Source organism: Podarcis erhardii, assembly GCF_964252035.2.
Source record: "Podarcis erhardii genome assembly, chromosome: Z".
NCBI lineage: Eukaryota > Metazoa > Chordata > Lepidosauria > Squamata > Lacertidae > Podarcis > Podarcis erhardii.
In genome coordinates, this window is record NC_138504.1 from 18,058,414 (window position 1) to 18,080,718 (window position 22,305).

A 22,305-nucleotide genomic window follows, 5' to 3' on the forward strand; every position below is an offset into this window, starting at 1 on the left:
TCCAGTCGTATCACATCTGTTGGCTAAACTGGCTGGGGGCAAGGTGTTCGCCAAACTTGACCTGGCACAAGCTTACCAACAGCTGCCAGTAACCCCACAATCAGCGGAAGCACAGACTATTGTCACACATAAAGGGGTGTTCAGAGTTAACAGATTACAATTTGGAGTTTGTGTGGCCCCAGGGATTTTTCAAGGGCTCATGGAACGCCTGTTAAGAGGTCTGCCGGGGGTCTTGCCATTTTTTGATGACGTTTTGATTGCTGGAAAAGACCCACAGGAACTGGTTGCGCGTGTCCGTACAGTGTTGCTCAAGTTCAAGGAGGTGGGGTTGCAACTAAAAAAGGAAAAATGCAGTTTTGGGGTGCCAACTGTGGAATTCTTGGGGTTTAAAATTGATGCATCAGGCATCCACCCCACAGATGCTAAGGTTAAGGCCATCATCGAGGCACCACGACCACAGAACAAGACGGAGTTGCAGTCATTCCTGGGACTTATTAACTTTTATCATTCATTCTTACCCCAGAAAGCTTCGGTAGCTGAACCATTACATAGACTGTTGCAGAAAAAGAATGTGTGGCGATGGGGGCAGGAGCAGCAGAAGGCTTTTGACTCCTTGCGAGGAATGCTGAGTAGCAAGAGCGTCCTTGCTCATTATGATGAATCGAAGCCGCTGGTCCTGGCATGTGATGCCTCTCAATACGGCCTGGGGGCGGTGCTGAGTCATAGGGAACCGGATGGGTCGGAAAAGCCCATCTCTTTCTATTCCCATATGTTGTCGCCCACGGAGCGCAACTATGCTCAAATTGACAAAGAGGCGCTTGCAATTGTGGCAGGAATCAAAAAGTTCCATGATTATGTGTATGGTCGTCATTTCTCCATTGAAACGGACCACAAACCACTGTTGGGGTTGTTCAACCCGAACAAACAAACGCCACAAATTCTCTCCCCCAGAATGTTGCGTTGGTCTATATTCCTGAACGGGTTCCAGTACACCTTGACCCATGTGCCGGGAAAACGGTTGTGCCACGCTGATGCGCTGAGTCGATTGCCCCTTCCTGGCGGGAGCAATGAGGATCCTGCTCCAGCGGAGCACATAATGATGCTGGAAACACTTCCGGGGGCTCCTGTAACGGCTACTGATATTGCTGAGAAAACAAGGAAAGATGCTGTTCTCTCCCGTGTGCTCACTTGGGTGGGGAGGGGGTGGCCAGGTGGTCCGCATGAAGACAAATTCAGGCCTTATGCGACAAGGCAGCACGAGTTATCCATGCATAAGGGTTGTCTCCTGTGGGGAGATAGGGTGATCATCCCAGCACCACTGAGAAACAGGGTTCTTGAGACGCTTCACATGGGACACCCGGGAATGGTCAGGATGAAGTCGCTAGCCCGATGTTATGTGTGGTGGCCTGGAATGGACCACAACATAGAGCAATGGGTACGAACATGCAAGGCATGCCAAGAGGTGCGGCCAGAAGTGGCCAGAGCACCAGTTCACTGGTGGGAGCAGTCCAGATCTCCCTGGAGCCGGCTGCACTTAGATTTTGCTGGGCCATTCCAGGGGAAGGTCTTTTTGGTTATCGTCAATGCATATTCCAAATGGTTAGAAGTGGCGATGGTCCCTAGCATGGCATCAGCTGCCGTAATCAAGGTGTTGAGGCAGCTGTTTGCAACCCACGGGTTACCTGAGACCATTGTATCAGATAATTCTTTTGTATCCCAAGAATTCAAGGCATTCTTGGCTGATAACTTCATAAGAGGGGTCACATCCGCGCCCTTTCACCCATCCTCCAATGGGCAGGCGGAGCGCATGGTCAGAACAGCCAAAGAATCCATTGCACACTTAATGGAGGGTAACTGGTCAGCTCGCATCGCGCGAATGTTATTTTTGCAGCATGCGACGCCATGTACTGCGACGGGCAAGTCACCAGCTGAGCTGCTATTGGGTAGAAGATTGGTAACGGTGCTGGATTATGTCCACCCGGATAAAATGCCAAACCGTAATTCAAGAGCAAACCCCCAGGCTGAGACTGAAACAACAAGGTATTTCGCCCCTGAAGATCTGGTCTGGGTGAGGAACTATTCACGAGGTTCGCGGTGGGTGGCTGGTGTGGTCACCCGGGCTAGTGGACCTGTGTCCTATTATGTGACCTTGGAAAATGGGCAGGTTTGGAAGAGACATATAGATCAGCTGAGGCGCCGGGCGCTCAGCAGGGAGGAGTCTGATAATTCATCCCTGGCTAACGATGCAGAGCTGCAAGACCAGATTGAAAATGGCCCAGAGGTGCAATCACCAGGGGCTTCAGCAAATGAACCAGGGTCTGCTAGTCCTCAGGATGACGAGGTACAGGTAGGGGACCCTGAGATGTCTGGGACTCCATCTGTTCCTGACGAAACCCCTATAGCAGCCCCCCTACCACAGGTGACACCCAATCCAGAACCGGCAACACCTGTTGTCAGGAGATCAAGTAGAAGTTGTAGGACCCCACAGTACCTGAGAGATTACGTCTGCTGTGCTCACTAGGGGGGGAGGGGTGTTGTGTATTGAGTCAAAAGATTTTATATCTGTATTATTATTGTCTGTTTTTGCATTAGGGTAAAGTAACTGCCTTTTGGTTCCAGAGGGTACAGCTACTATTGGTTCATTTAAGCTGCTGTATTTGGATCCTCTGTCTTATTGGTTGCCTCCAAAAGGCAAGACTGTGATTGCCTGATATTGTTCCCTCCAAAATGTATCCTTTCTAGCTAGTTCCCTGTCCCTATAAATGTAGCTCTCCCCTCCTCAAGTTTCAGTCTTGTTGCTTTTAATAAAGAAGTGTTACTAGAGAACTGTCTCCAGCCTATTATGTCAAGAGAGCTGAAATCACAAACCCCACGTCACAACAATCTGCACACCTGTTCACTTTATTAGCTGTTCTGCAATGCTTCCCCAGTGTTATTGCATTACTTGCCACCTGCACTATACTACAAGAAAAGTGGTTGAAAGAAAGGTAAGAACCAAAAGTTCTGGGATAGGCACTGATTGGTAGTGAAGTAGTATGTCTGCTCCAAAACATTTGCAGGCACAAACAGTACTGAAAGTGGGATCACATATAACTGCCCCAGTGCCATCACGAGCACAGGCCATCATGAATGCACAATTTAAAAAATGATGCGTAGAAGGGCCCATGGACAACACTGTCCCTCTCCAGTTCCTCCAAAGGTCTCTGGGCTGGCCCAGGACATTTTGGAGCTTGAAACAAAATGCCCTGCCACCACCCTCCCCCTGCAGATCTGGGACCACCCCACCTTTGCCTTTGCTGTTGCTGTGCCTCAGCACCTACTGTAAGGAGATAAAGCTAGTCTCCAAGATGCTTTGAAGGGAAGCATGCTTTAAATGCATGGTGTGTAAACAGTTATGTCGCAGGAAAAAACTAAAAGCAGTTGTGCTGACTTATATGAATGATGTCAAATTCCACATTAGGGCCCTACTATGCTAGGCCAGTCAAAATGTTCCGAAAAGGGTATGCAAGCTTTCCTGTTCTCTGGAAGACTTCATTGGGTTGATGGTAAACAAAACAAGGTTAGTTTTGGACTAAGACTCTTAGTTTTTGCTAAAGATGGAGCTTCTAACACGATTATTTATTTTTATTATTTTTACAATGGGGGGAGGGAGTCCCCTAAATTCCTGGATTTAGTGAAAGTTTGAATTAATTAAGGTTTGATTCAACTTTGCCAAACACAAAAACCCCAGGATTTATTATGCTAAATGAAGGGCAGTCTACTAATAATAATAATAACGCTGGGGGTCTCAAGAGTTATCCTAAATTATTTACTGAGTTGCTTCCAGTCCAGCCTCAGAACGCCAAGCCTGCAGTCCTGAACCCACTTACCTGGCTGGGAGTGATCACTCTCAAGGCTCATCTGGAGCCCTGCCCAGATAAATCCAGAACTGCATTGCCAATCACATTTGGAGCAAGGAGACAGGCTGAAAGTGAATGATGCCGGAATGCCATTGAAAGGCACTGGTGCCCTTTTGGTTGGCTACAGGTAAACATTGCATTTCAGGATGTGTGCGGCTCAGAGAAATTGGGGTTGCCCAGAGGATGGGCTTTAGGGGCCTTCCACAAGCAGCCAGGCAAGAAAGAGTTGAACAAAATAACTATTTATAGACTAATACAATCTTTCTCACATTAATTCTTACAAGTCTGGCTGATGAAGAATTGATCAAGATTGGCTGATGAAGCATTGAACGAAACAGATTGGTTATCCGGAAACTGTTCTGGCGATATTTGGTGACAGATTATGTATATATCAAACTTTTGAATTATTCTGCTGTGACTGGTGAAGAAGATTTAGAGACTTTGGTTGCAATTTCTGATCATTTGTATTAGTCTATAAATAGTGTTTAGTGCCATTGTTATTGGCCATCATGTTGTGTTATTTTGTTCAGCTCATCCAGGCAAGAAAGCATGGGATGACAGGTGGCCTGCATTAGGGTGAGTCTGGATCCTGCACCCCGATCCTCCATCCTCTCAGTTAAAGCACACCCTGACAAGTGTCTTTTTGGAATGGCTATAAGAACTGCATTAGGATGGCTTGAATCCTGAGCCATGATAAAGTTTAGACTTAAAAAACTAAATATATTTTTGTGTTGCTTTCTAATGGCTGTTTGGGCAGGTAATATTTTGTGTGTTTGTAGATGGTTCCTAAAATCCACTGTGTCTCTGGCTGGGGAGTTTATGGGTCCAACAATAGCCCCTTCTAGGATCTTTTCCTTCTCTTCAGGGAAATAATCTGGGTTGCCCTATGTGGCAGTTTAACAGTCCAGTTTTATTTATTTTTTTTAATTTCCACTCCCTCCTGATTGATTAACACTCCATGAGCTCTGATTGGCTTCTCGGTCTCCAATAGGACAACCCATGGTCTGTCAGTGGTGGTCGGGTCCAGAGGCAATAGTGAGTGGGGCAACAAAAGTCAGTTCTGCCTTTGTGCAGTAGGCTAGTAGGCATTCACACACCACATCATGTGCTTGCCAGTGGAGAAAGGCTGGAAACGACACAAATATAAACAAACAAGTTGGACTTGCAGCAAAATGTTAATATGTGGTGTGTGCCAGTGTTCCAGCCAGCCAGCCAGCCATGGCCTCCCTCAGAATAGCCCATTCTGTCTCTCCCCCCGCCCAACCCAGTTTCCTAGGAGTTTCCCCTCCAACATTCAGTCAGCATTCTGTGGCTCAGTCCTTTTCCAGGGGATTTAAAAACAATTTTTTGCACTTCTGCCAACCTTGCTTTTCCTTGCTCACACCTCCCTCTTGTGTGGAAATGCTGTCATTTTAGCTTGGAAGTCAGAAACTGTTAGTCTGTATCTAGGATGGGGAACTTGTAGCCCTCCAAATGCTGGACTCCCAACTCCCATCATCACTGGACATGATTTTTAGGACTGATGAGAGTTGGAGTCCCAATATCTGGAAAACCACAATTTCCTCATATATAATTTACAGTGTTATGAGTTTGCAGGTGCCAGACACCCTAAATTCCTGGGTTGAGTAGGTGTTAGAATTTAATCAAGGCTTGGAGTGTTAAAACAGGGTGCTAGACATAAGTGTATTAACTCTAACAGGGACCAAGAACTTGCTTCATTTATTTATTTATTATTTACATCATTAAATTACATGGCACGTTTAATCAATGGAATTAAAGAATTCACAACTAAATCAACAGTAATTAATTTCATTTTAGCAGTAATTTTTAGACAAATAATGCAGCTGTTGCAGGAAAGATTTTTTTTCATGGGGGGGGGGCATCAATACAGCTCCTTGCCAAGGGCGCAAGGGACCCTAAGTACACCCATGAATGCAAATCTAGGAGAGGAGGGAACTGGGGGATGGGGGAGAGAAAAGAAATTCAGAATGAGTGGAAGGAAATACAGTAACCCCCTGAATTATTATTTTTAAAAGCAACCAGATTGTACAACACATGCAAATAATACCTTTTTGCATAATTTTTTCCAGTAATATATTGGATAGATCAGTCGGTAGAGCATGAGATTCTTAATCTCAGGGTTGTGGGTTCAAGTACCACATTAGGCAAAAAAGATTCCTGCATTACAGGGGGTTGGACTAGATGACCCATGTAGCTTCTTCCATTTCTACAATTGTATGAAAAGGATTTATCTCTGAATGTGGTGAGTGAGGGGTTTTTTGTGTGAGGGGGTGCTGTTTTAAGTTGAATGCACACTGAAGCATCAATAGATTTAATAAATTGCCCAGAATACTTGTATGTAACCCACAAATAGTAATCAGATTAGATTCTTCTCTTAGTTTAAGGAATCCTGCAGATGACAATTGTGTTCAGCATTCATGCTGCTTTGCTTGCGTAAAGCTTACATAGTGGATAGACTATATCCTGTGTTTTTTTGAGCATTTGTTCTGATTTGCTTGCAGTGTACTTATCCGACAATGAGCATTCATCCTGATTTGCTTGTGGGGTGTTTGTATGTCTTCTTATTAATCATTAGTTCATTCTACAGTTTTCAGTGCATTTCCCTGTCACTTTCCAAAGTGCAGAAAGTCTTTTTTTTTTTTTTTTTTACAGTGGTACCTCGGGTTACATACACTTCAGGTTACATACACTTCAGGTTACAGACTCCGCTAACCCAGAAACAGTGCTTCAGGTTAAGAACTTTGCTTCAGGATAAGAACAGAAATCGTGCTCAGGCGGCGCGGCAGCAGCAGGAGGCCCCATTAGCTAAAGTGGTGCTTCAGGTTAAGAACAGTTTCAGGTTAAGTACGGACCCCCGGAATGAATTAAGTACTTAACCCGAGGTACCACGGCATTTTTAAAAAGTGGATTTGTTTCAATAGAGCAATCAAGCACTTTAATTGTGAAAACCCTAGAATTTTCAACACTATACCAAGACACTGGAGACATAAAAATTGAAAACCACTCTAGTAATGTGGTGGCGGAGAAAGATGAGGAGGCATTCCAGTTAATCCTCCCTAAAGCGTTCCAGAGATTGCAACCATATGTTGCTGCTCAAAAAGTGTCAACCTCATCCACGTTTTAAAAATTCCCACCCACTCTTTAGATGTCAAACAGCATAGCTAATTCTACCAACTGCAAATCTTAAATCTGTATAATTAACCTAGAACTTCAAAGCTACGCAGGAACAACTGCATAATTGGGGTCATTTTCCAATGTTATCTAGCCCATCCCACTGTCATTTAACGCAGCAGGATTTCTTGGGGAATATATCCACACCCCCAATAGGCTTTCCTGCATACACTCCTTCCATTGAGTTCAATGGAGTTAACAGTAAAGCCCAGCTCCAGTCTGTATGATAGGCAGCCTGTAAGAGGCATCTTGATTGGCTGGGCTATGGATAAAATCAGCTGTGGACCTGAGTGGGGCAAGTCACCACCTCTCAGCCTAACCAACATTACAGGGTTGTTATGTGGATAAAAGATGGGGGGGGGGACTTGTAGGCTGCCTTGAGTTCACTGGAGGAAGGATCCTGTTTCCTGTCCATACATGATCAGACAGAGCAGATCCTCCTGCAGACTACGCTTGACTACAGTGGCTTCAGACTAGATATCTCTCTAGCTAAGGCTGCTTACAGATCTGGTCTGGCCTGGACAGTTTCCTTTCATGTATGAGATTACAAATTCAGCCTTGGGATCTCCAATTAAAGGAGATCATGTAGGAAGAGGTAGGAAAACCTGCCACCATAATAAGCCAGAATAGACCATACTGACTAGATGGGCCAGTAGCCTGGCTCTATATAACTTTGATCATACTGGTTGTAAAACAGGGCAAAGCCTCTTTTTTAAAATATCAAGTTGGTGCAGTGGCTGGCCCTGTTTTTTAGGAGCTTCAGAAATAAAAGTTTTCATCTGCTGCAATCGACCCTGTAATAATTCTTCACCAACAATCTTTTTCTGAACACACTAATCAGAAATAGTACCCACTTGAAATTGGCAAGGCGTCTTCTAAATTATCGATGCAATAGACCAAGACACCCTCTTGTGCAAGTTCTGCCAAAACAAATGGGAGAAAGAGCTGAAGCTGACCCTAGATTGCAGTCAGGTTGTTAATGAACGTACTGAAAATCCATCTGCTTTTGGTCCTCAAGAATTTATTGGTTGCAGAGGAGTGGCAAAACTGAAACGTTTGTTAGCATTCATATATCTCTCCAACCACTCTTTGGGATTTCCCTGCAGCAATCCTCCTTCATCATCATCATAATACTTAATGTGTATATAACACTCTGGAGGTTATTATCTCAGTAATTATGCAGCTATAGAAAGCATCTGAGCCCTGTATACTGGAGATATTTGGGGCTCAATGTTGAGGAGCTGTTAACGCTGCCAATTTAAAGAAGAGCAAAATTGCTACTTCAAATGGTATTCAGTACAAATATGTGCAAGGATGAGGAATTGAGGTGTGCTTGTTTGTTCAACGTCGCGGGAAGATGGGAAGAGCATAGTAGCCAGCTAAGGAGAATAAATCGTGAGACAATTTCCTTGTGCTAGACAGAGATTCTTGGGCAGCTAGCTAGTCGAAGCTCCTAAATGCCTTCATGTCTACACTGTACTGCGTCTTAGATTTGAATAGCTCCTGAGGTTCCCCAAAGGATTAAAAATAATAAATGGGGCGGAGAGAGCTTGGAATAGCAGACATTTGTGGCATGTTACAATCGGGTGTGTGTGTTGGGTTTGGGGTTTTTTTTGGAATAGAGACAGGTTTGGAAATGCAAGATCTAACCATCGCATTATTAGAAAGAGGAGAGGTTGCTGCTATGAAACGTAATGCAGCAGTCGGTGTGTGCATTCGGCTATTTTGCATATTGCCTTTTGGGGACAGGAGCTGTTGTAGATTTCACAAAGGTTTGCAAATAGCTTTGGAACAGGAGTGCTATAGCAACATCCTGGCTTTTTGTCCATAATATTTTCCTGCCCGTTCCGTAACAGATGTCGCCTTGCTGTTGTCGGGAACGTGGGACATTAGGACCCAGAGGCTGCTGAACAGGAGAGGCAGAATTGCTTCTCTCTTTTGTCATCTTCCCTTGCCTCTGCAGCCTTCCTCTCCTGATCTCCTTCAATGGTGACTGACCATATCTTACACAGCCAGGGAGCCAAACCACGGTAGGACCAGACCCGATGGCCTCTCCCAGGACTATAACAATTGTAGCCCTCTCGGTAGCCTTGGGGCTCTTCTTCGTCTTTATGGGGACCATCAAACTGACCCCCAGGCTCAGCAGAGATGCCTACAATGAGATGGTGAGTAGTACATCTGGGGTGGGAGACATTTTACTGCCAGCACTGGCTGGCATTCATCCTCTTGCAGCCGCTGCTGTCTGTTTCTATTTGCAAGTAGTATCAGCCATGTAAAAAGAAGGCAGCTGTTGCTGTGAATGTGCCAAGGGTGGGAGAAGAGAAACAAATGGGTACCACAGAATGACATCCTCATCCTTATTTGGCTGGGAATAGAGATCAAGAAGCCTGAACCTCCTTTTGCGGCTGCTGAAATTATATTTCTTGTTAGCTGGTGGTTTGGCTACTGTGGCATTCATTTCTAAGGCTGCCCTCCACCCCCACAGCAAAAGCACCTATAAATTGAGAAGGGCTGCTGGAACAGGGGTGAACAGGATGGGGGAGAGCTCTGCAAAAAGATAAATGTGTCTGATCTGAGAAGACTCGATCACAACATGGGTGCATTTTTCCCATCAAGTGAAGTGGCATGGAGGGTGGCAGTCCCAAGTGTTTTTTTAGGATTGTGAGCAAGGTGACATAGGGCACTGGATCCCTGTTCCCTCTCCTCTAAAGTGGATCACCTTCCCAGGCGAAGGACAGAACCAGCCCAACAGAACAAGGCAGCTCATGTCAGGGCATGAATTCTGAGTACCGTTTAAAGGCCACAAACTGTAAAATTATTTAGCATGTTGCCACTCTGTGGGGTATTGTGGATATTTTGCTGAAAGTACCAAAATGTATTGGGTCAGCCCTGTTAAAGGGTAATATGATTTTGTCCGCTGCCTGCCCTCTAATTTCTTTCCCAAGAGAAGGTTCTGGAAAATGACAAATGTGGGTCCTTCATAAACCTAGGATTTCTGGCTGAGATGCTGCCAGTCTTCCAGTTAGTCAACATGCTTCCATTTCCTCCTGTTTCTTGCCTATAATTCATCCACCCGCGAGCCCCACCTATGTTGCGATGCAGACAACCAAAGTGTGACTGCCCATCATTTAGTCTTCCTGCTGCTACCACCTCAGCTATGTTTTGCCCATCTATCCTAAATACATTATTTCTTTATGAAAATGGCTAGAGTTTCTTGGAAGTCCTAAGAAACAACTATGAAACTTTCTGACGTGTTCTAATTTTTCCTTGCCTTGCTACACAATCTGGAATATCAGGGGGGATATAGATCTCATCCACTCTGCTTGTGCCAAGCTGCCTCCTTGAAGGACTGGCAAAATACTCTGGAACCCTCAAGTAAAGGCCAGCCATAGGAATGTTCAGTTATGTCAGGCTGGCTGTAAAGCACAAATCTCATCAGCACTGTACTTCATTTCTTACCCTTTCTACCCTTAGCCTCTTATTAATGAGATTTCAGTATCATTAGCATCAGTGACCTCATCAACACAGGCTTTGGTTTAATGAGGCTTTTTGTGATGGCCCTTTAAACAAATGCACACACAAACAACCCTTTTCATCAGTTATGTTACCGTCTAGAATTATTGTTAGACAACTTTGGTTTTAACAACATCTCAGAAGAGCCAGCTGCAGATTTCATCTCCCTGCTTTCCTATTCTTCTGCATCTCCCCGCTTTGCATCTTATTTTGAAAATCATGCAACATATGTCTTAGTTTGCTTTTTCCTTTTACTAATAATCCTAATCTTGTTAATAATAATAATAATATCAATATCGATATTAATAGAAATAATAATAATATCAATATTAATAGAAATAATGACCATTATTTTCCGGCTGCCCATTATTTTCCTTATAAGCAAGATACAGTGGTACCTCGGGTTACATACACTTCAGGTTACACACTCCTCTAACCCAGAAATAGTGCTTCAGGTTAAGAACTTTGCTTCAGGATAAGATCAGAAATCGTGCAGTGGCGGCATAGCAGCAGCAGGAAGCCCCATTAGCTAAAGTGGTACTTCAGCATAAGAACAGTTTCAGGTTAAAAACAGATCTCTGGAACAAATTAAGTACTTAACCCGAGGTACCACTGTACCCAACTAACAGATGCTTGGAATTTGCAACATGGTCTGCTTTTCAGTTTGAACTTGTAACTTTCAGATAAGAAAGGTGGCAGAGAGCAGTATTAGAACCTAAAACCAAGGTTGCAGTCGCTAAAACAGGTTGCAGTTACGAGTTGCCATGTTTGAGCAAAACGGTTCTGAAATCTTATTTTTCAAATGATGGACTGACTGTGATTGATTCTCAGGAAAACAACTGGCTAGTTCAGATGACAACCTTGAGCTAGTTTAAGAACTTTGAGAACTTAAAGAAAACAAGTCATTTGAACCAGAGATAGTCCATGTATATATTCGAACCTTTTTTTCTTAATGGTGATTGCTCCTGCTCTGGCTGCACAGAAAAAGCAAGTTGGTTCCAGAAATTCATTCTGATTGTGCAGAAAAAAATGTAAAACAGTCCAGATACAATGATCCTCACATGGTGAAGGTGTCAGGTGCCATCCTGGCATCCAGGTATCTTCACTTATTCGCAAGTGGTCGAAAGTCAGGTGCAAAATGCTCCTTGCACCTGGCTAATTTCGAACATTGGCAGAGAGTGCAGATTGCTCTGACTGTTACTCTTACTATGACGCTTAACTCTCTTTTCAGATAACTTCTTCCTTCTGATTACTCCTATGATGTGTGTGTTACATTTGGGGAGCTTTCTCCAAGTGAGAAAGTCAAAGGTTCCCCCAAATAAGTGGTGTGCATTATTTCATAACTAATGAAGAACTGAACGGAATCAGTGCCATTTTCTTCTTAAATGAATGCCAAGAGTAATAGACAGAGCTGATTTTGTTCATTCATTCATCCATTCATAGCATTCATTTCCCCATATCTTTAAATAAAAAGGCCCCTAGGGTGGCTTACTTACAATTAATTAAAACCTATGCACCCTTGTAGGGATGTGGGTGGTACTGTGGGTTAAACCACAGAGCCTAGGGCTTGCTGATCAGAAGGTCGGCGGTTCGAATCCCCACGACGGGGTGAGCTCCCGTTGTTCAGTCCCTGCTCCTGCCAACCTAGCAGTTCGAAAGCACGTCAAAGTGCAAGTAGATAAATAGGTACTGCTCCGGCGGGAAGGTAAACGGTGTTTCCGTGTGCTGCTCTGGTTCGCCAGAAGCGGCTTAGTCATGCTGGCCACATGACCCGGAAGCTGTACGCCGGCTCCCTCAGCCAATAAAGCGAGATGAGCGCCACAACCCCAGAGTCGGTCACGACTTGACCTAATGGTCCATTTACCTTTACCTATGTTGGTTATATGAGGCTGGTTATCCCACAATTTCGTCATATCAGGACAATTGGAGATTGGGTGGGGTGGGAATGACAGCCTTCAGTGCAGTCAACCATTTTTTTGTGTGTTGACCATCAAAAAATCCAAGGCTTTCTGGGAAAAGAATATGACAGCCTCCAAAAGAACCTCTGTTGTTGTTGTTTTACCTTTATTAGCGTAAGTTTAAACAATAAAATCATACAAAGTCACCCAAATACATTAATAATCCAGTTAATGTTGTTGCAAGAAGCAGCAACAAAAAATACTAAACAACACTGTGAATAGCAAAACAAATGTGATATTAATAAATTAATAAAACAAAATTAAGAGTTTAATAATAAAAATGAAATGGATACCCCTCTACTAAATTCAACCTCACATTATTTTGTGATGGTACCTCTGTGACTTGCATCTGTAGAGAGAAGACAGGGGCAGGCATAAATATGCACTCAATGTTGCTATGTCCATTTGCTTTGAAGTTTGTGTTTCACATACAGCTGGTAACATATAAAAATTAAAAGTGTCCATATCAGAATAAACTGAAAAGCTTGCCTCGATAGATGTTTGACTTTCCATGCCATAGTTTGAAATGTACACCTTAACTCTTAGGAGCCATAGGAAGCTTTGCTAGAGAAAATAAGAGAGATTTGGGGAAGCCATTTCCTGTTCCAGGGGAAATGATGTTGCGGGCTGGGAGCAAGCCCTGCCCACGCGCACGGGGAGAGATAGCCCCTGTGCCATTGGGGGGTCCTCGGCCGTGTCATCGCTGGCCGACCAATCTGGACGGTCCGGGGGCGTGGAATGGGCTATTTAAACTGCCCGTGACCGAGGACTCGCCCCCTTTTCTTCCTGCTTGCTCAGTTCTCTTGCCCTCCCTCCCTAAGGTTAGGCTCATTATCTCTTGACCTTGCTATGGACCTCGGTTGGTGACCTGTCAAAGGGGCCTGGTAGGAATTTTTTTTCCGCTTGGAAAATTGGCATTTGGTTTTTTGCCTACCTTGTAGCAAATCGTCACAACTTTGTAAGGTTTGGTGGTTAGGCATTGAAGTGTTTGGTTGAAGGGGAGGGGGGTAGTGGCCATCCCAACCCCTCCTAATTCAAGAGTATTCCATTAAAGGAATCCAAGGGGCGTGGTCTCTGTCCAAAGCCCCACAGAGGGGGCTAGGGCCATGGCACAACACCTAGCGGTGACCCTGGGGGAGTTCCTGGTTGATGTGCATTGGCAGGGTTCCCCGTACTGGTGGTTCACCCTTCCAAGACTTCTTGTGGATTCACAGGAGTCAGATATAGACGTGTGGTTTCCAATGCCTAAGCCAATACCACTCACATTCTGTAACCAATAATGTTGTGGCCTTTTTCACCCATTAACCCAAAATATTCTTTCATGTGTCTTTATTCCAACATCCCGGGGGGAGGGGGACCTTGCCACGCAAGGAGGTCCTACCTGTACTTACACACCAACTTGAAAGCATCTGGCCACCTCCCCCCCAAGGTGATTCTGTGTATGTGTGAGAGAGCGAACTTAGACAGATTCTACCAGGCGTGGATGTGGAGTCCACTACAGGGTAAGCTGTTAAGATTCTAATCTCCTTCCTCTGTTTTCAGACCTGGGTGGTGGGTGGTGGACCCACACATGGTGGATGTTGTTGAATAATTTCAGTTGTATATGTGTGGTGGGGTTTGTGTGTCTGCATCTTGTTTGACCTAGTGTTATAAGAAATCAAACTGCTCCTTTCCCATTATGGGGTACCCAAGTGCCCATATAGAGTCCTTTTGTAGGTTCTCTATCGGCTGGAGAAAATAACAGAGACCAACCAGAGACTATTGAGAAGCAAAGCAGCTAGTAAGCCTGATCTTTATTAACTGCTGCAACAGGATTTTCCCCCACACGCAAGAGGGAGGAGGAGGACCCAGAACAAAGGTGTGCCTGCCCTTACATAGACATTTTAAATTACCCACCCTGGAGTCCAAGATTACCCCCAGAAACATCATACATTCATCACAGAAGGGGTGTAGCCCAAGACCACCCCCCAGATACATCATATCTAGGTAAAGGTAAAGAGACCCCTGACCATTAGGTCCAGTCGTGGCCGACTCTGGGGTTGCAGCGCTCATCTCACTTTACTGGCTGAGGCAGCAGGCGTACAGCTTCCGGGTCATGTGGCCAGCATGACTAACCCGCTTCTGGCAAACCAGAGCAGCACACAGAAACGCCATTTACCTTTCCGCTGGAGCTGTACCTATTTATCTACTTGCACTTTGACGTGCTTTCGAACTGCTAGGTTGGCAGGAGCAGGGGCCGAGCAACAGGAGCTCACCCCGTCACATCATACCTACATCACAGAAAAGGCGATCTACAACAGAAATCTCAGTGTGTTGTTTATCTCCTGTCTGGCAAGGTACCTGATTGCATTATCTGGATTTTGACCACTCCTTTGTTATTATAACTACTTAATTCCTGAATCTAGGTCACAGGCTCACACCCTGTTCATATCTTGAATGTGCCCTTGAGATAGGATTTGTGGGGACAGAATTTGTGAGGAAAGAGACAATGGGGAGGTTTCCCACTTTGACCTTGCAGAGAAGTAGTTGAGGTCAATTTGTTCAGGACCTTTTCTATGGGGTTTCAGACATGTGGTTTATATATACAGTTATGAACATTTATTTTTTATATATATGACCTTAAAATTCTTATAACACTAGCAATGTGAAATGAGGATGTTAGTGATTCTGAGCATGTGTAGAATGAACAACAATCTGTAGGGCAGCCAGTTTCCTTTTTCCTGAAATGGGGATAAGGCTTCCCGATCAAAAGGTTATTTTCCTGGTCAGTTTAGAAACTGGTACCTCTTTTTTGTTGTTGTTGTTGGGGACAAAATTAATCAAGAAGAGAAACACAATATTGCAAACTAAGGACAGAAAAAAATCTATTGTTTTGGGAATATGGGAGTTAATCTGGTTAAATCAGCAAAATACCGTAAATCTTAGGCTGCAATACTAGTTCCACATACATGAGAGTAAGCCCTACTGAACTCCACTGGACTTACTTATGAGTAGACGTGTTTAGGTTTGTACTGTTAGTTGCTTAATTGTAGGAACTTCAATTATTTTAAATTGGGGGATTTCTTTATTTAAATCTGCATACATTGGTATCTGACAAAAACAATTATTCTAAAAGGAACTTGAGGTCCTCCAGATGTTGCTAGGCTACAACTCTTAGCCTTAACAATAACAGTCGGTGATCAAAGATGATACAAGTTGCAGTCCATCAACCTTTGGAGGGCCATAGGTTCCCCATTCGTGTTATTTGTTGTTAGCCACTCTGAAGACATTAGTAAAAAAGCAGAATGGCAATAATAATAATAATAATAATAATGCACTTTGTATTTATATGCCGCCTCCCTAAATATTCAAAATACTTCTCTAACTCTGAAATCTACCTTTATATTCTTAGTGGTTAAGTGAATGTTGGTAACCTCATCATCGTTGTTGTTGTTTAGTCGTTTAGTCGTGTCTGACTCTTCGTGACCCCATGGACCAGAGCACGCCAGGCACTTCTGTCTTCCACTGCCTCCCGCAGTTTGGTCAAACTCATGCTGGTAGCTTCGAGAACACTGTCCAACCATCTCGTCCTCTGTCGTCTCCTTCTCCTTGTGCCCTCCATCTTTCCCAACTTCAGGGTCTTTTCCAGGGAGTCTTCTCTTCTCATGAGGTGACCAAAGTATTGGAGTCTCAGCTTCAGGATCTGTCCTTCCAGTGAGCACTCAGGGCTGATTTCCTTCAGAATGGATACGTTTGATCTTCTTGCAGTCCATGGGACTCTCAAGAGTCTCCTCCAGCACCATAATTCAAAAGCATCAATTCTTCGGCGATCAGCCTTCTTTATGGTCCAGCTCTCACTTCCATACATCACTACTGGGAAAACCATAGCTTTAACTATATGGACCTTTGTCGGCAAGGTGATGTCTCTGCTTTTTAAGATGCTGTCTAGGTTTGTCATTGCTTTTCTCCCAAGAAGCAGGCGTCTTTTAATTTCGTGACTGCTGTCACCATCTGCAGTGATCATGGAGCCCAAGAAAGTAAAATCTCTCACTGCCTCCATTTCTTCCCCTTCTATTTGCCAGGAGGTGATGGGACCAGTGGCCATGATCTTCGGTTTTTTATGTTGAGCTTCAGACCATATTTTGCACTCTCCTCTTTCACCCTCATTAAAAGGTTCTTTAATTCCTCCTCACTTTCTGCCATCAATGTTGTGTGATCTGCATATCTGAGGTTGTTGATATTTCTTCCGGCGATCTTAATTCTGGCTTGGGATTCATCCAGCCCAGCCTTTCGCATGATTAATTCTGCATATAAGTTAAATAAGCAGGGAGACAATATACAGCCTTGCCATACTCCTTGCCCAATTTTGAACCAATCAGTTGTTCCATATCCAGTTCTAACTGTAGCTTCTTGTCCCACATAGAGATTTCTCAGGAGACAGATGAGGTGATCAGGCACTCCCATTTCTTTAAGAACTTGCCATAGTTTGCTGTGATCGACACAGTCAAAGGCTTTTGCTTAGTCAATGAAGCAGAAGTAGATGTCTTTCTGGAACTCTCTAGCTTTCTCCATAATCCAGCGCATGTTTGCAATTTGGTCTCTGGTTCCTCTGCCTCTTCTAAATCCAGCTTGCACTTCTGGGAGTTCTCGGTCCACATACTGCTTGAGCCTTCCTTGTAGAATTTTAAGCATAACCTTGCTAGCGTGTGAAATGAGTGCAATTGTGCGGTAGTTAGAGCATTCTTTGGCACTGCCCTTCTTTGGGATTGGGATGTAGACTGATCTATCCAATCCTACTGTAATGTGCTATAGGAGGGGCTACCCTTGTAGTTGGTTCAGAAGCTCCAGCTAGTGCAAATTGTAGCTGCTAGAATGCTTAGTGGGACACTTAGCTATGCAAATATTATTACATCAGCACTGTGAGATCAGTGGTGCTTCTCTGTTTTGTGGAACATTTTCCCCAGGAAGACATGCTTGGTTCTACCACTATCAGTTTTTATTCATCCAGCTTTTGAACCCTATTTTGGAAGGTAATGTATGTTTGCAGCCTCTTCTTCTGCTCATCTTTTTAGTGAGGTGGGCTAGATCAGCCCTGATTTACATGTTACTGTTGGGCATGTAAGGATGTTTTTACACTTGCTTGTATACGTTTACAATGTTTGTTTCTGTAAGTCACTTTGAGTCACTTTTGTGAAAAAACGTGCAGAAGGAGGAGAAGCAGCCGCAGCTATTGAGCCAAGTTCAATATTTGTTGTTGACTTTTGAAGTCTTCGAGAACTTGGGCCCACACTACCTATCTGGCTGCTTCTACTGTTACAGAGCAAGCTTATATTTCATATATTCCAAGGAGACCTTGCAGGTCACTTTACAAATGGTGGATTGTCACTTGGCGACAGTGTAGAAATGGGCCTTCTCAGTGATAGTACCCAACCTCTGGAATGCCCTCCTTCAGGTTGGAGGCAGTAAAGACTTTTAAATTCCTCATAAAAACTTACATGCTTACTTCAGCTTTCTTGAACTCTGACTCTTACTTTGTAATTTGTTTCTTTTCATGCATATATTTGTGACATATGGTTTTTAGGAAATGTTATTGAATATTATTCTATTTTTATTGTTTTTACATAACCTGCTTACATATTTTCATTGTATTAATCAGTACATTTTATAGTCTATTATTAATAGCCAGGGAAGAAAGACTCTGCCTCAGTGCATGACACAGGTGACTGAGAACTCTTCAACACTATGATGGAAGAAACTGAATATAAGATGGAAAATCCCATCTCTGCCTGTGCTAACAGCTTCTTTTTATCTGACTTGTGGCTTTGCTTTATTATGGGCAAGACTGATCTTCCTTTCACAGCTTTAATCAAGTAGAAGCTGTACTCCACTTAGAGCCTGTATATTCAGATGGGGGGGGGGGAATCTGTATGTCAGATCCCAATCAGTACTGAATCACATGTTGTTGATGCTTTTATTCCAGAAACGAGCCTACAAGAGCTATATCCGTGCATTGCCCATGCTTAAGAAGATGGGGGTCAGCTCCATCATTCTCCGCAAGAGCATTGGAGCCTTAGAGGTGGCCTGCGGTATTGTCATGACACTCGTCCCTGGACGCCCCAAGGACGTGGCTAACTTTCTGCTGCTGCTGCTTGTTCTGGCTGTGCTTTTCTTCCACCAGCTGGTGGGTGACCCACTCAAGCGCTATGCCCATGCCCTGGTCTTTGGGATCCTGCTTACCTGCCGCTTGCTGATCACCCGTCAGCCTGAGGAGCAGTTGCCAGAGAAGAAGACCCTTTCGGTGAATGGAGAGGAGCAGCCACCTCTTGCGGAGGCAGCCCCGGAAAAGGGAAAAATCAAGGTGTCCTAGTGGGAAGCCTATGAGGGACACACGGGGACCCTCCAAGCAGCTCTCTCCAAAACCTGAAAAGATTTGCATTTCTTTTTCTTTTTGTGGTTTTTGTAAAGGGTTACCTTTTGGAGCATGGGGAAAACCTTAATCTGCCGGCTCCACAACAGCTTGGCTTGTGCACTCCAAACCTCTAGAGCTGCTCTCTCCTGTGTCCCACACACATGTAGACATGACTTAATTTAATGGTTCTAGAGGGGAATAAATGTACCATGTGGTGTGTGCGTGCGTGTATGTGAGTGAGTGAGTGAGAGAGACTGAACTGCTTAACTTGAACTGCCTCTGCATCCGTCTGTATTCTTCAGAGGCAAAAGGCATGGGAAGTTCCAACCCTGTGCTTGCTCACCTTCCCAGTACTTTGCCCCTGTTTGCCTAGCATCTAGCACTGGAGTGACAAACTTTTTTTTTCCTGCTTCAAATAAGCCAAGTGGTGCATCCCACCCACCTATCTCAGCAGAGAATGCTGTATACCCAAGAATAAACCCAGCAGTCATTCCCCAAACCCTTTCTACTCCCAGTTCTCACTGTCTGCTGCTGTCAAAAGATCAGGGACTGCTCACTGTCTGCCTACACATAAAACTGCTTTTTCAGCCATCCATTCACTCTAACTTTAAATAAGTGACAGGTTACTGTGGGTGGGTGAGGGCTTGATGCTAAGAACAGGATTCATTTTCCATCCAACATGGGAATCTACTGATGAGCCAAAACATAGTCAGGTCCCTGTTAAGAAGCTGCTTCAATTGTTTTAGTGTTGAGCTTGGAGGGCAAATAAACAGAAAGGTTAAACTGTCCTGGGAAATAAGGTTTTTAAATGGTAGGTTGCCTTTTTTTGGTATTGTCTGGTTTGCATTCTCCACCTCCTCCTCCCTTTCTTTGCCCTCCCCATTAATTTATAAAAATAAACTTTTTGAAATTTGAAGGAAAATGTCTTTGTAAATATTTGAATTTTCATGTGTGTGAAACATACTTAGGATTGAAATGCCTTGCATCTGCCTGTGACTTCCAGCTTGCTATTAGTAACATGATTATTTATTCTTGGATGATAGAGGGAGTAAGTCAGGAACCCCTCAAATTATATGGGGCCATGGATTCTTTCAACTTGCTATGAGCTCTGATGTGACTTCTCTGAGTACTGGGGTTGTTATACTAGAACAAGCCCTTAAGATGACATTCCTGGATAAGGGAAGAATCAGGGCTTCAACACAATAAATGCTGCTGGTGAATTTTCCACCTGAAAAATGACTATGTGAAAGGATTGTGTGACCAACTCTTAAGACTCCATGCTGCAGAGGTAGAAGAGGCCCCATAAGCAATGGTCATTCATCTACAGCAGGGATGGGCTAAGCTTGAGAGACATCGTCTACATTTCCTTCCTTTCACTGTTGGATGGGAAAAATATGGAATATGCATTCACAGCATGCTTGTGAGGCAGGACCTTCCCACAGCACTGTACCTAAAGACTTAATATGGCAACAAACCCAGGTCAATGAAGAATCCAGCTCATGTATGTCCAGATGGCAACATTAAAGAATTCAAATGATTACTCTAGACCAGTTGATTTTGAACTATTTTGTTAGAATTTCTGGGGTTTAAAGCTTATGGGGATCTTGACTTTTTCAGTCACTTTTTCAGATAGCTCGACTACCACCACCAATTACCTCCTGCAGAGTGTAGCCACAAAAGAGTTTTGGGAGCACTGTAGGACAGGCTTGCAGTTCATTCAGGGCAGAAGCAATGGGAGAAGGGCCATAGCTTAGTGGTAAAGCACCTGCTTACATTCAGAAGGTCTCAGGTTCAATCTGTTGTATCTCCAGGTAGAATGTCCTCTGTCTGAAACTCTGGAGAGTTTTTGCCATCCATTGTAGACAACACTGAGCTAGATGGAGCCATAGTGTGACTCACTATAAGGCAGCCTCCTATTGTCCCAGCAACAAGCCTTTGCCATGCACAGTAAAGGTAAAGGGACCCCTGACCATTAGGTCCAGTCGTAGCCAACTCTGGGGTTGTGGCGCTCATCTCGCTTTATTGGCCGAGGGAGCCAGCGTACAGCTTCCGGGTTATGTGACCAGCATGACTAAGCCGCTTCTGGCGAACCAGAGCAGCGCACATAAATGCCATTTACCTTCCCGCTGGAGCGGTACCTATTTATCTACTTGCACTTTGACGTGCTTTCGAACTGCTAGGTTGGCAGGAGCTGGGACTGAAGAACAGAAGCTCACCCCATCGCAGGGATTCAAACCGCCGACCTTCTGATCGGCAAGTCCTAGGCTCTGTGGTTTAACCCACAGCGCGAGAGGACTCCTTAAATAAATTTGCCTTGGAAAAGGATGCTGAAAATTAGTCAAAATTAGAAAGCACTGGGACAATAAAACACTCGGAGACAGTGCCTTTAAAGCACAGACCTGTGCCTAGGAAGCATGGGGCACAAGGTAACTGGATGAGTCCTGAGAGATTGCTGTCCAAAGTACTGAAGGGATTGAATACAGAGATGCAATTTGTTATAATTTAAGGTGGCATGATGGTGCTTTGAATGTATAAAGCAGATGCGGTCTAACTTGCACAGTTGCAGAATTAACTGAATTGAACTACTAGAAGAACCAGGACTACATGGGATATAGAACCCTATACAGGAAATGGCTTATGAATGGCCCATCGGTAGAGGCACATTATGCAAAAAGCAGTTTAAAATCAATTCATGGGAAACTGAGCTCCAAAAACCTGCTCTCTGAAATCCTGGAGAACAGCTGTTGGCTATGGCAGACAATACAGAACTAGATGGCTCAGCGGTCTCACTGGGTTTTCAACCCAGAGCAGAGCTTAAGCGCCCCAAGAACGAACCAATTTTTAATTCCCAAAACTGTTACTAATCACAGTTTCGTTTTTAAAACGATGGTAGTTAAAAGCATTTATTTGGGGATTTTCAATGTTCAAAAGCACTTCGTATGCCTTGCCTTGCGTTCTGTGGAACTACACGAAGGCCTTATTTACACATGGGATTATTCTTCTGAATTTTATAATGGTGCAAACTGCTTGATTTATTCGTGAAATAACGACCGAAAAAGAAAAAAAAATGACAGCGAGTACAATGACATGAAAAACAAGGTTTCCTCCCGCCTGACGGAGAGACTGTAAAACGAACCCCTCCCGCTCTGAACCAAAAGCCCGCCCATTTTTTTTTCCACCATTCCCTTTCATTTGTGAGCATGCGCGGCTCTCCAGTTCCGTTCCCCGCTTACTCTTCGGGAGCCTGCGGTTATACCATCCCCCCGCTGCCCTCTACGTTTTTCGTCTGAAGGGAGGGGGCGCGAGCAGTTCGCGCATGCTCATACTGAGACCAGCTCCGCTCGTGCCAACGGTG

The 22,305-nt window shown here is 44.3% G+C and overlaps 1 protein-coding gene across 2 annotated transcripts; it reads left to right on the top strand.

Annotated features, from left to right (window-relative positions):
* Positions 1 to 3,849: 3,849 nt before the first annotated feature.
* TMEM35A (transmembrane protein 35A) lies at positions 3,850 to 20,495 on the top strand. Of its 2 annotated transcripts, XM_081848217.1 has the most exons (3): positions 3,850 to 4,026; positions 9,055 to 9,256; positions 18,522 to 20,495. In XM_081848217.1, the coding sequence occupies exons 2-3, from the start codon at positions 9,137 to 9,139 to the stop codon at positions 18,906 to 18,908; spliced, it is 507 nt and encodes a 168-aa protein (XP_081704343.1). In that variant the 5' UTR covers positions 3,850 to 4,026; positions 9,055 to 9,136; the 3' UTR covers positions 18,909 to 20,495. The 2 variants fall into 2 exon arrangements, with proteins under 2 accessions (XP_081704343.1, XP_081704342.1); XM_081848216.1 differs by lacking the exon at positions 3,850 to 4,026 and having other exon boundaries at positions 8,948 to 9,256.
* Positions 20,496 to 22,305: the final 1,810 nt, after the last annotated feature.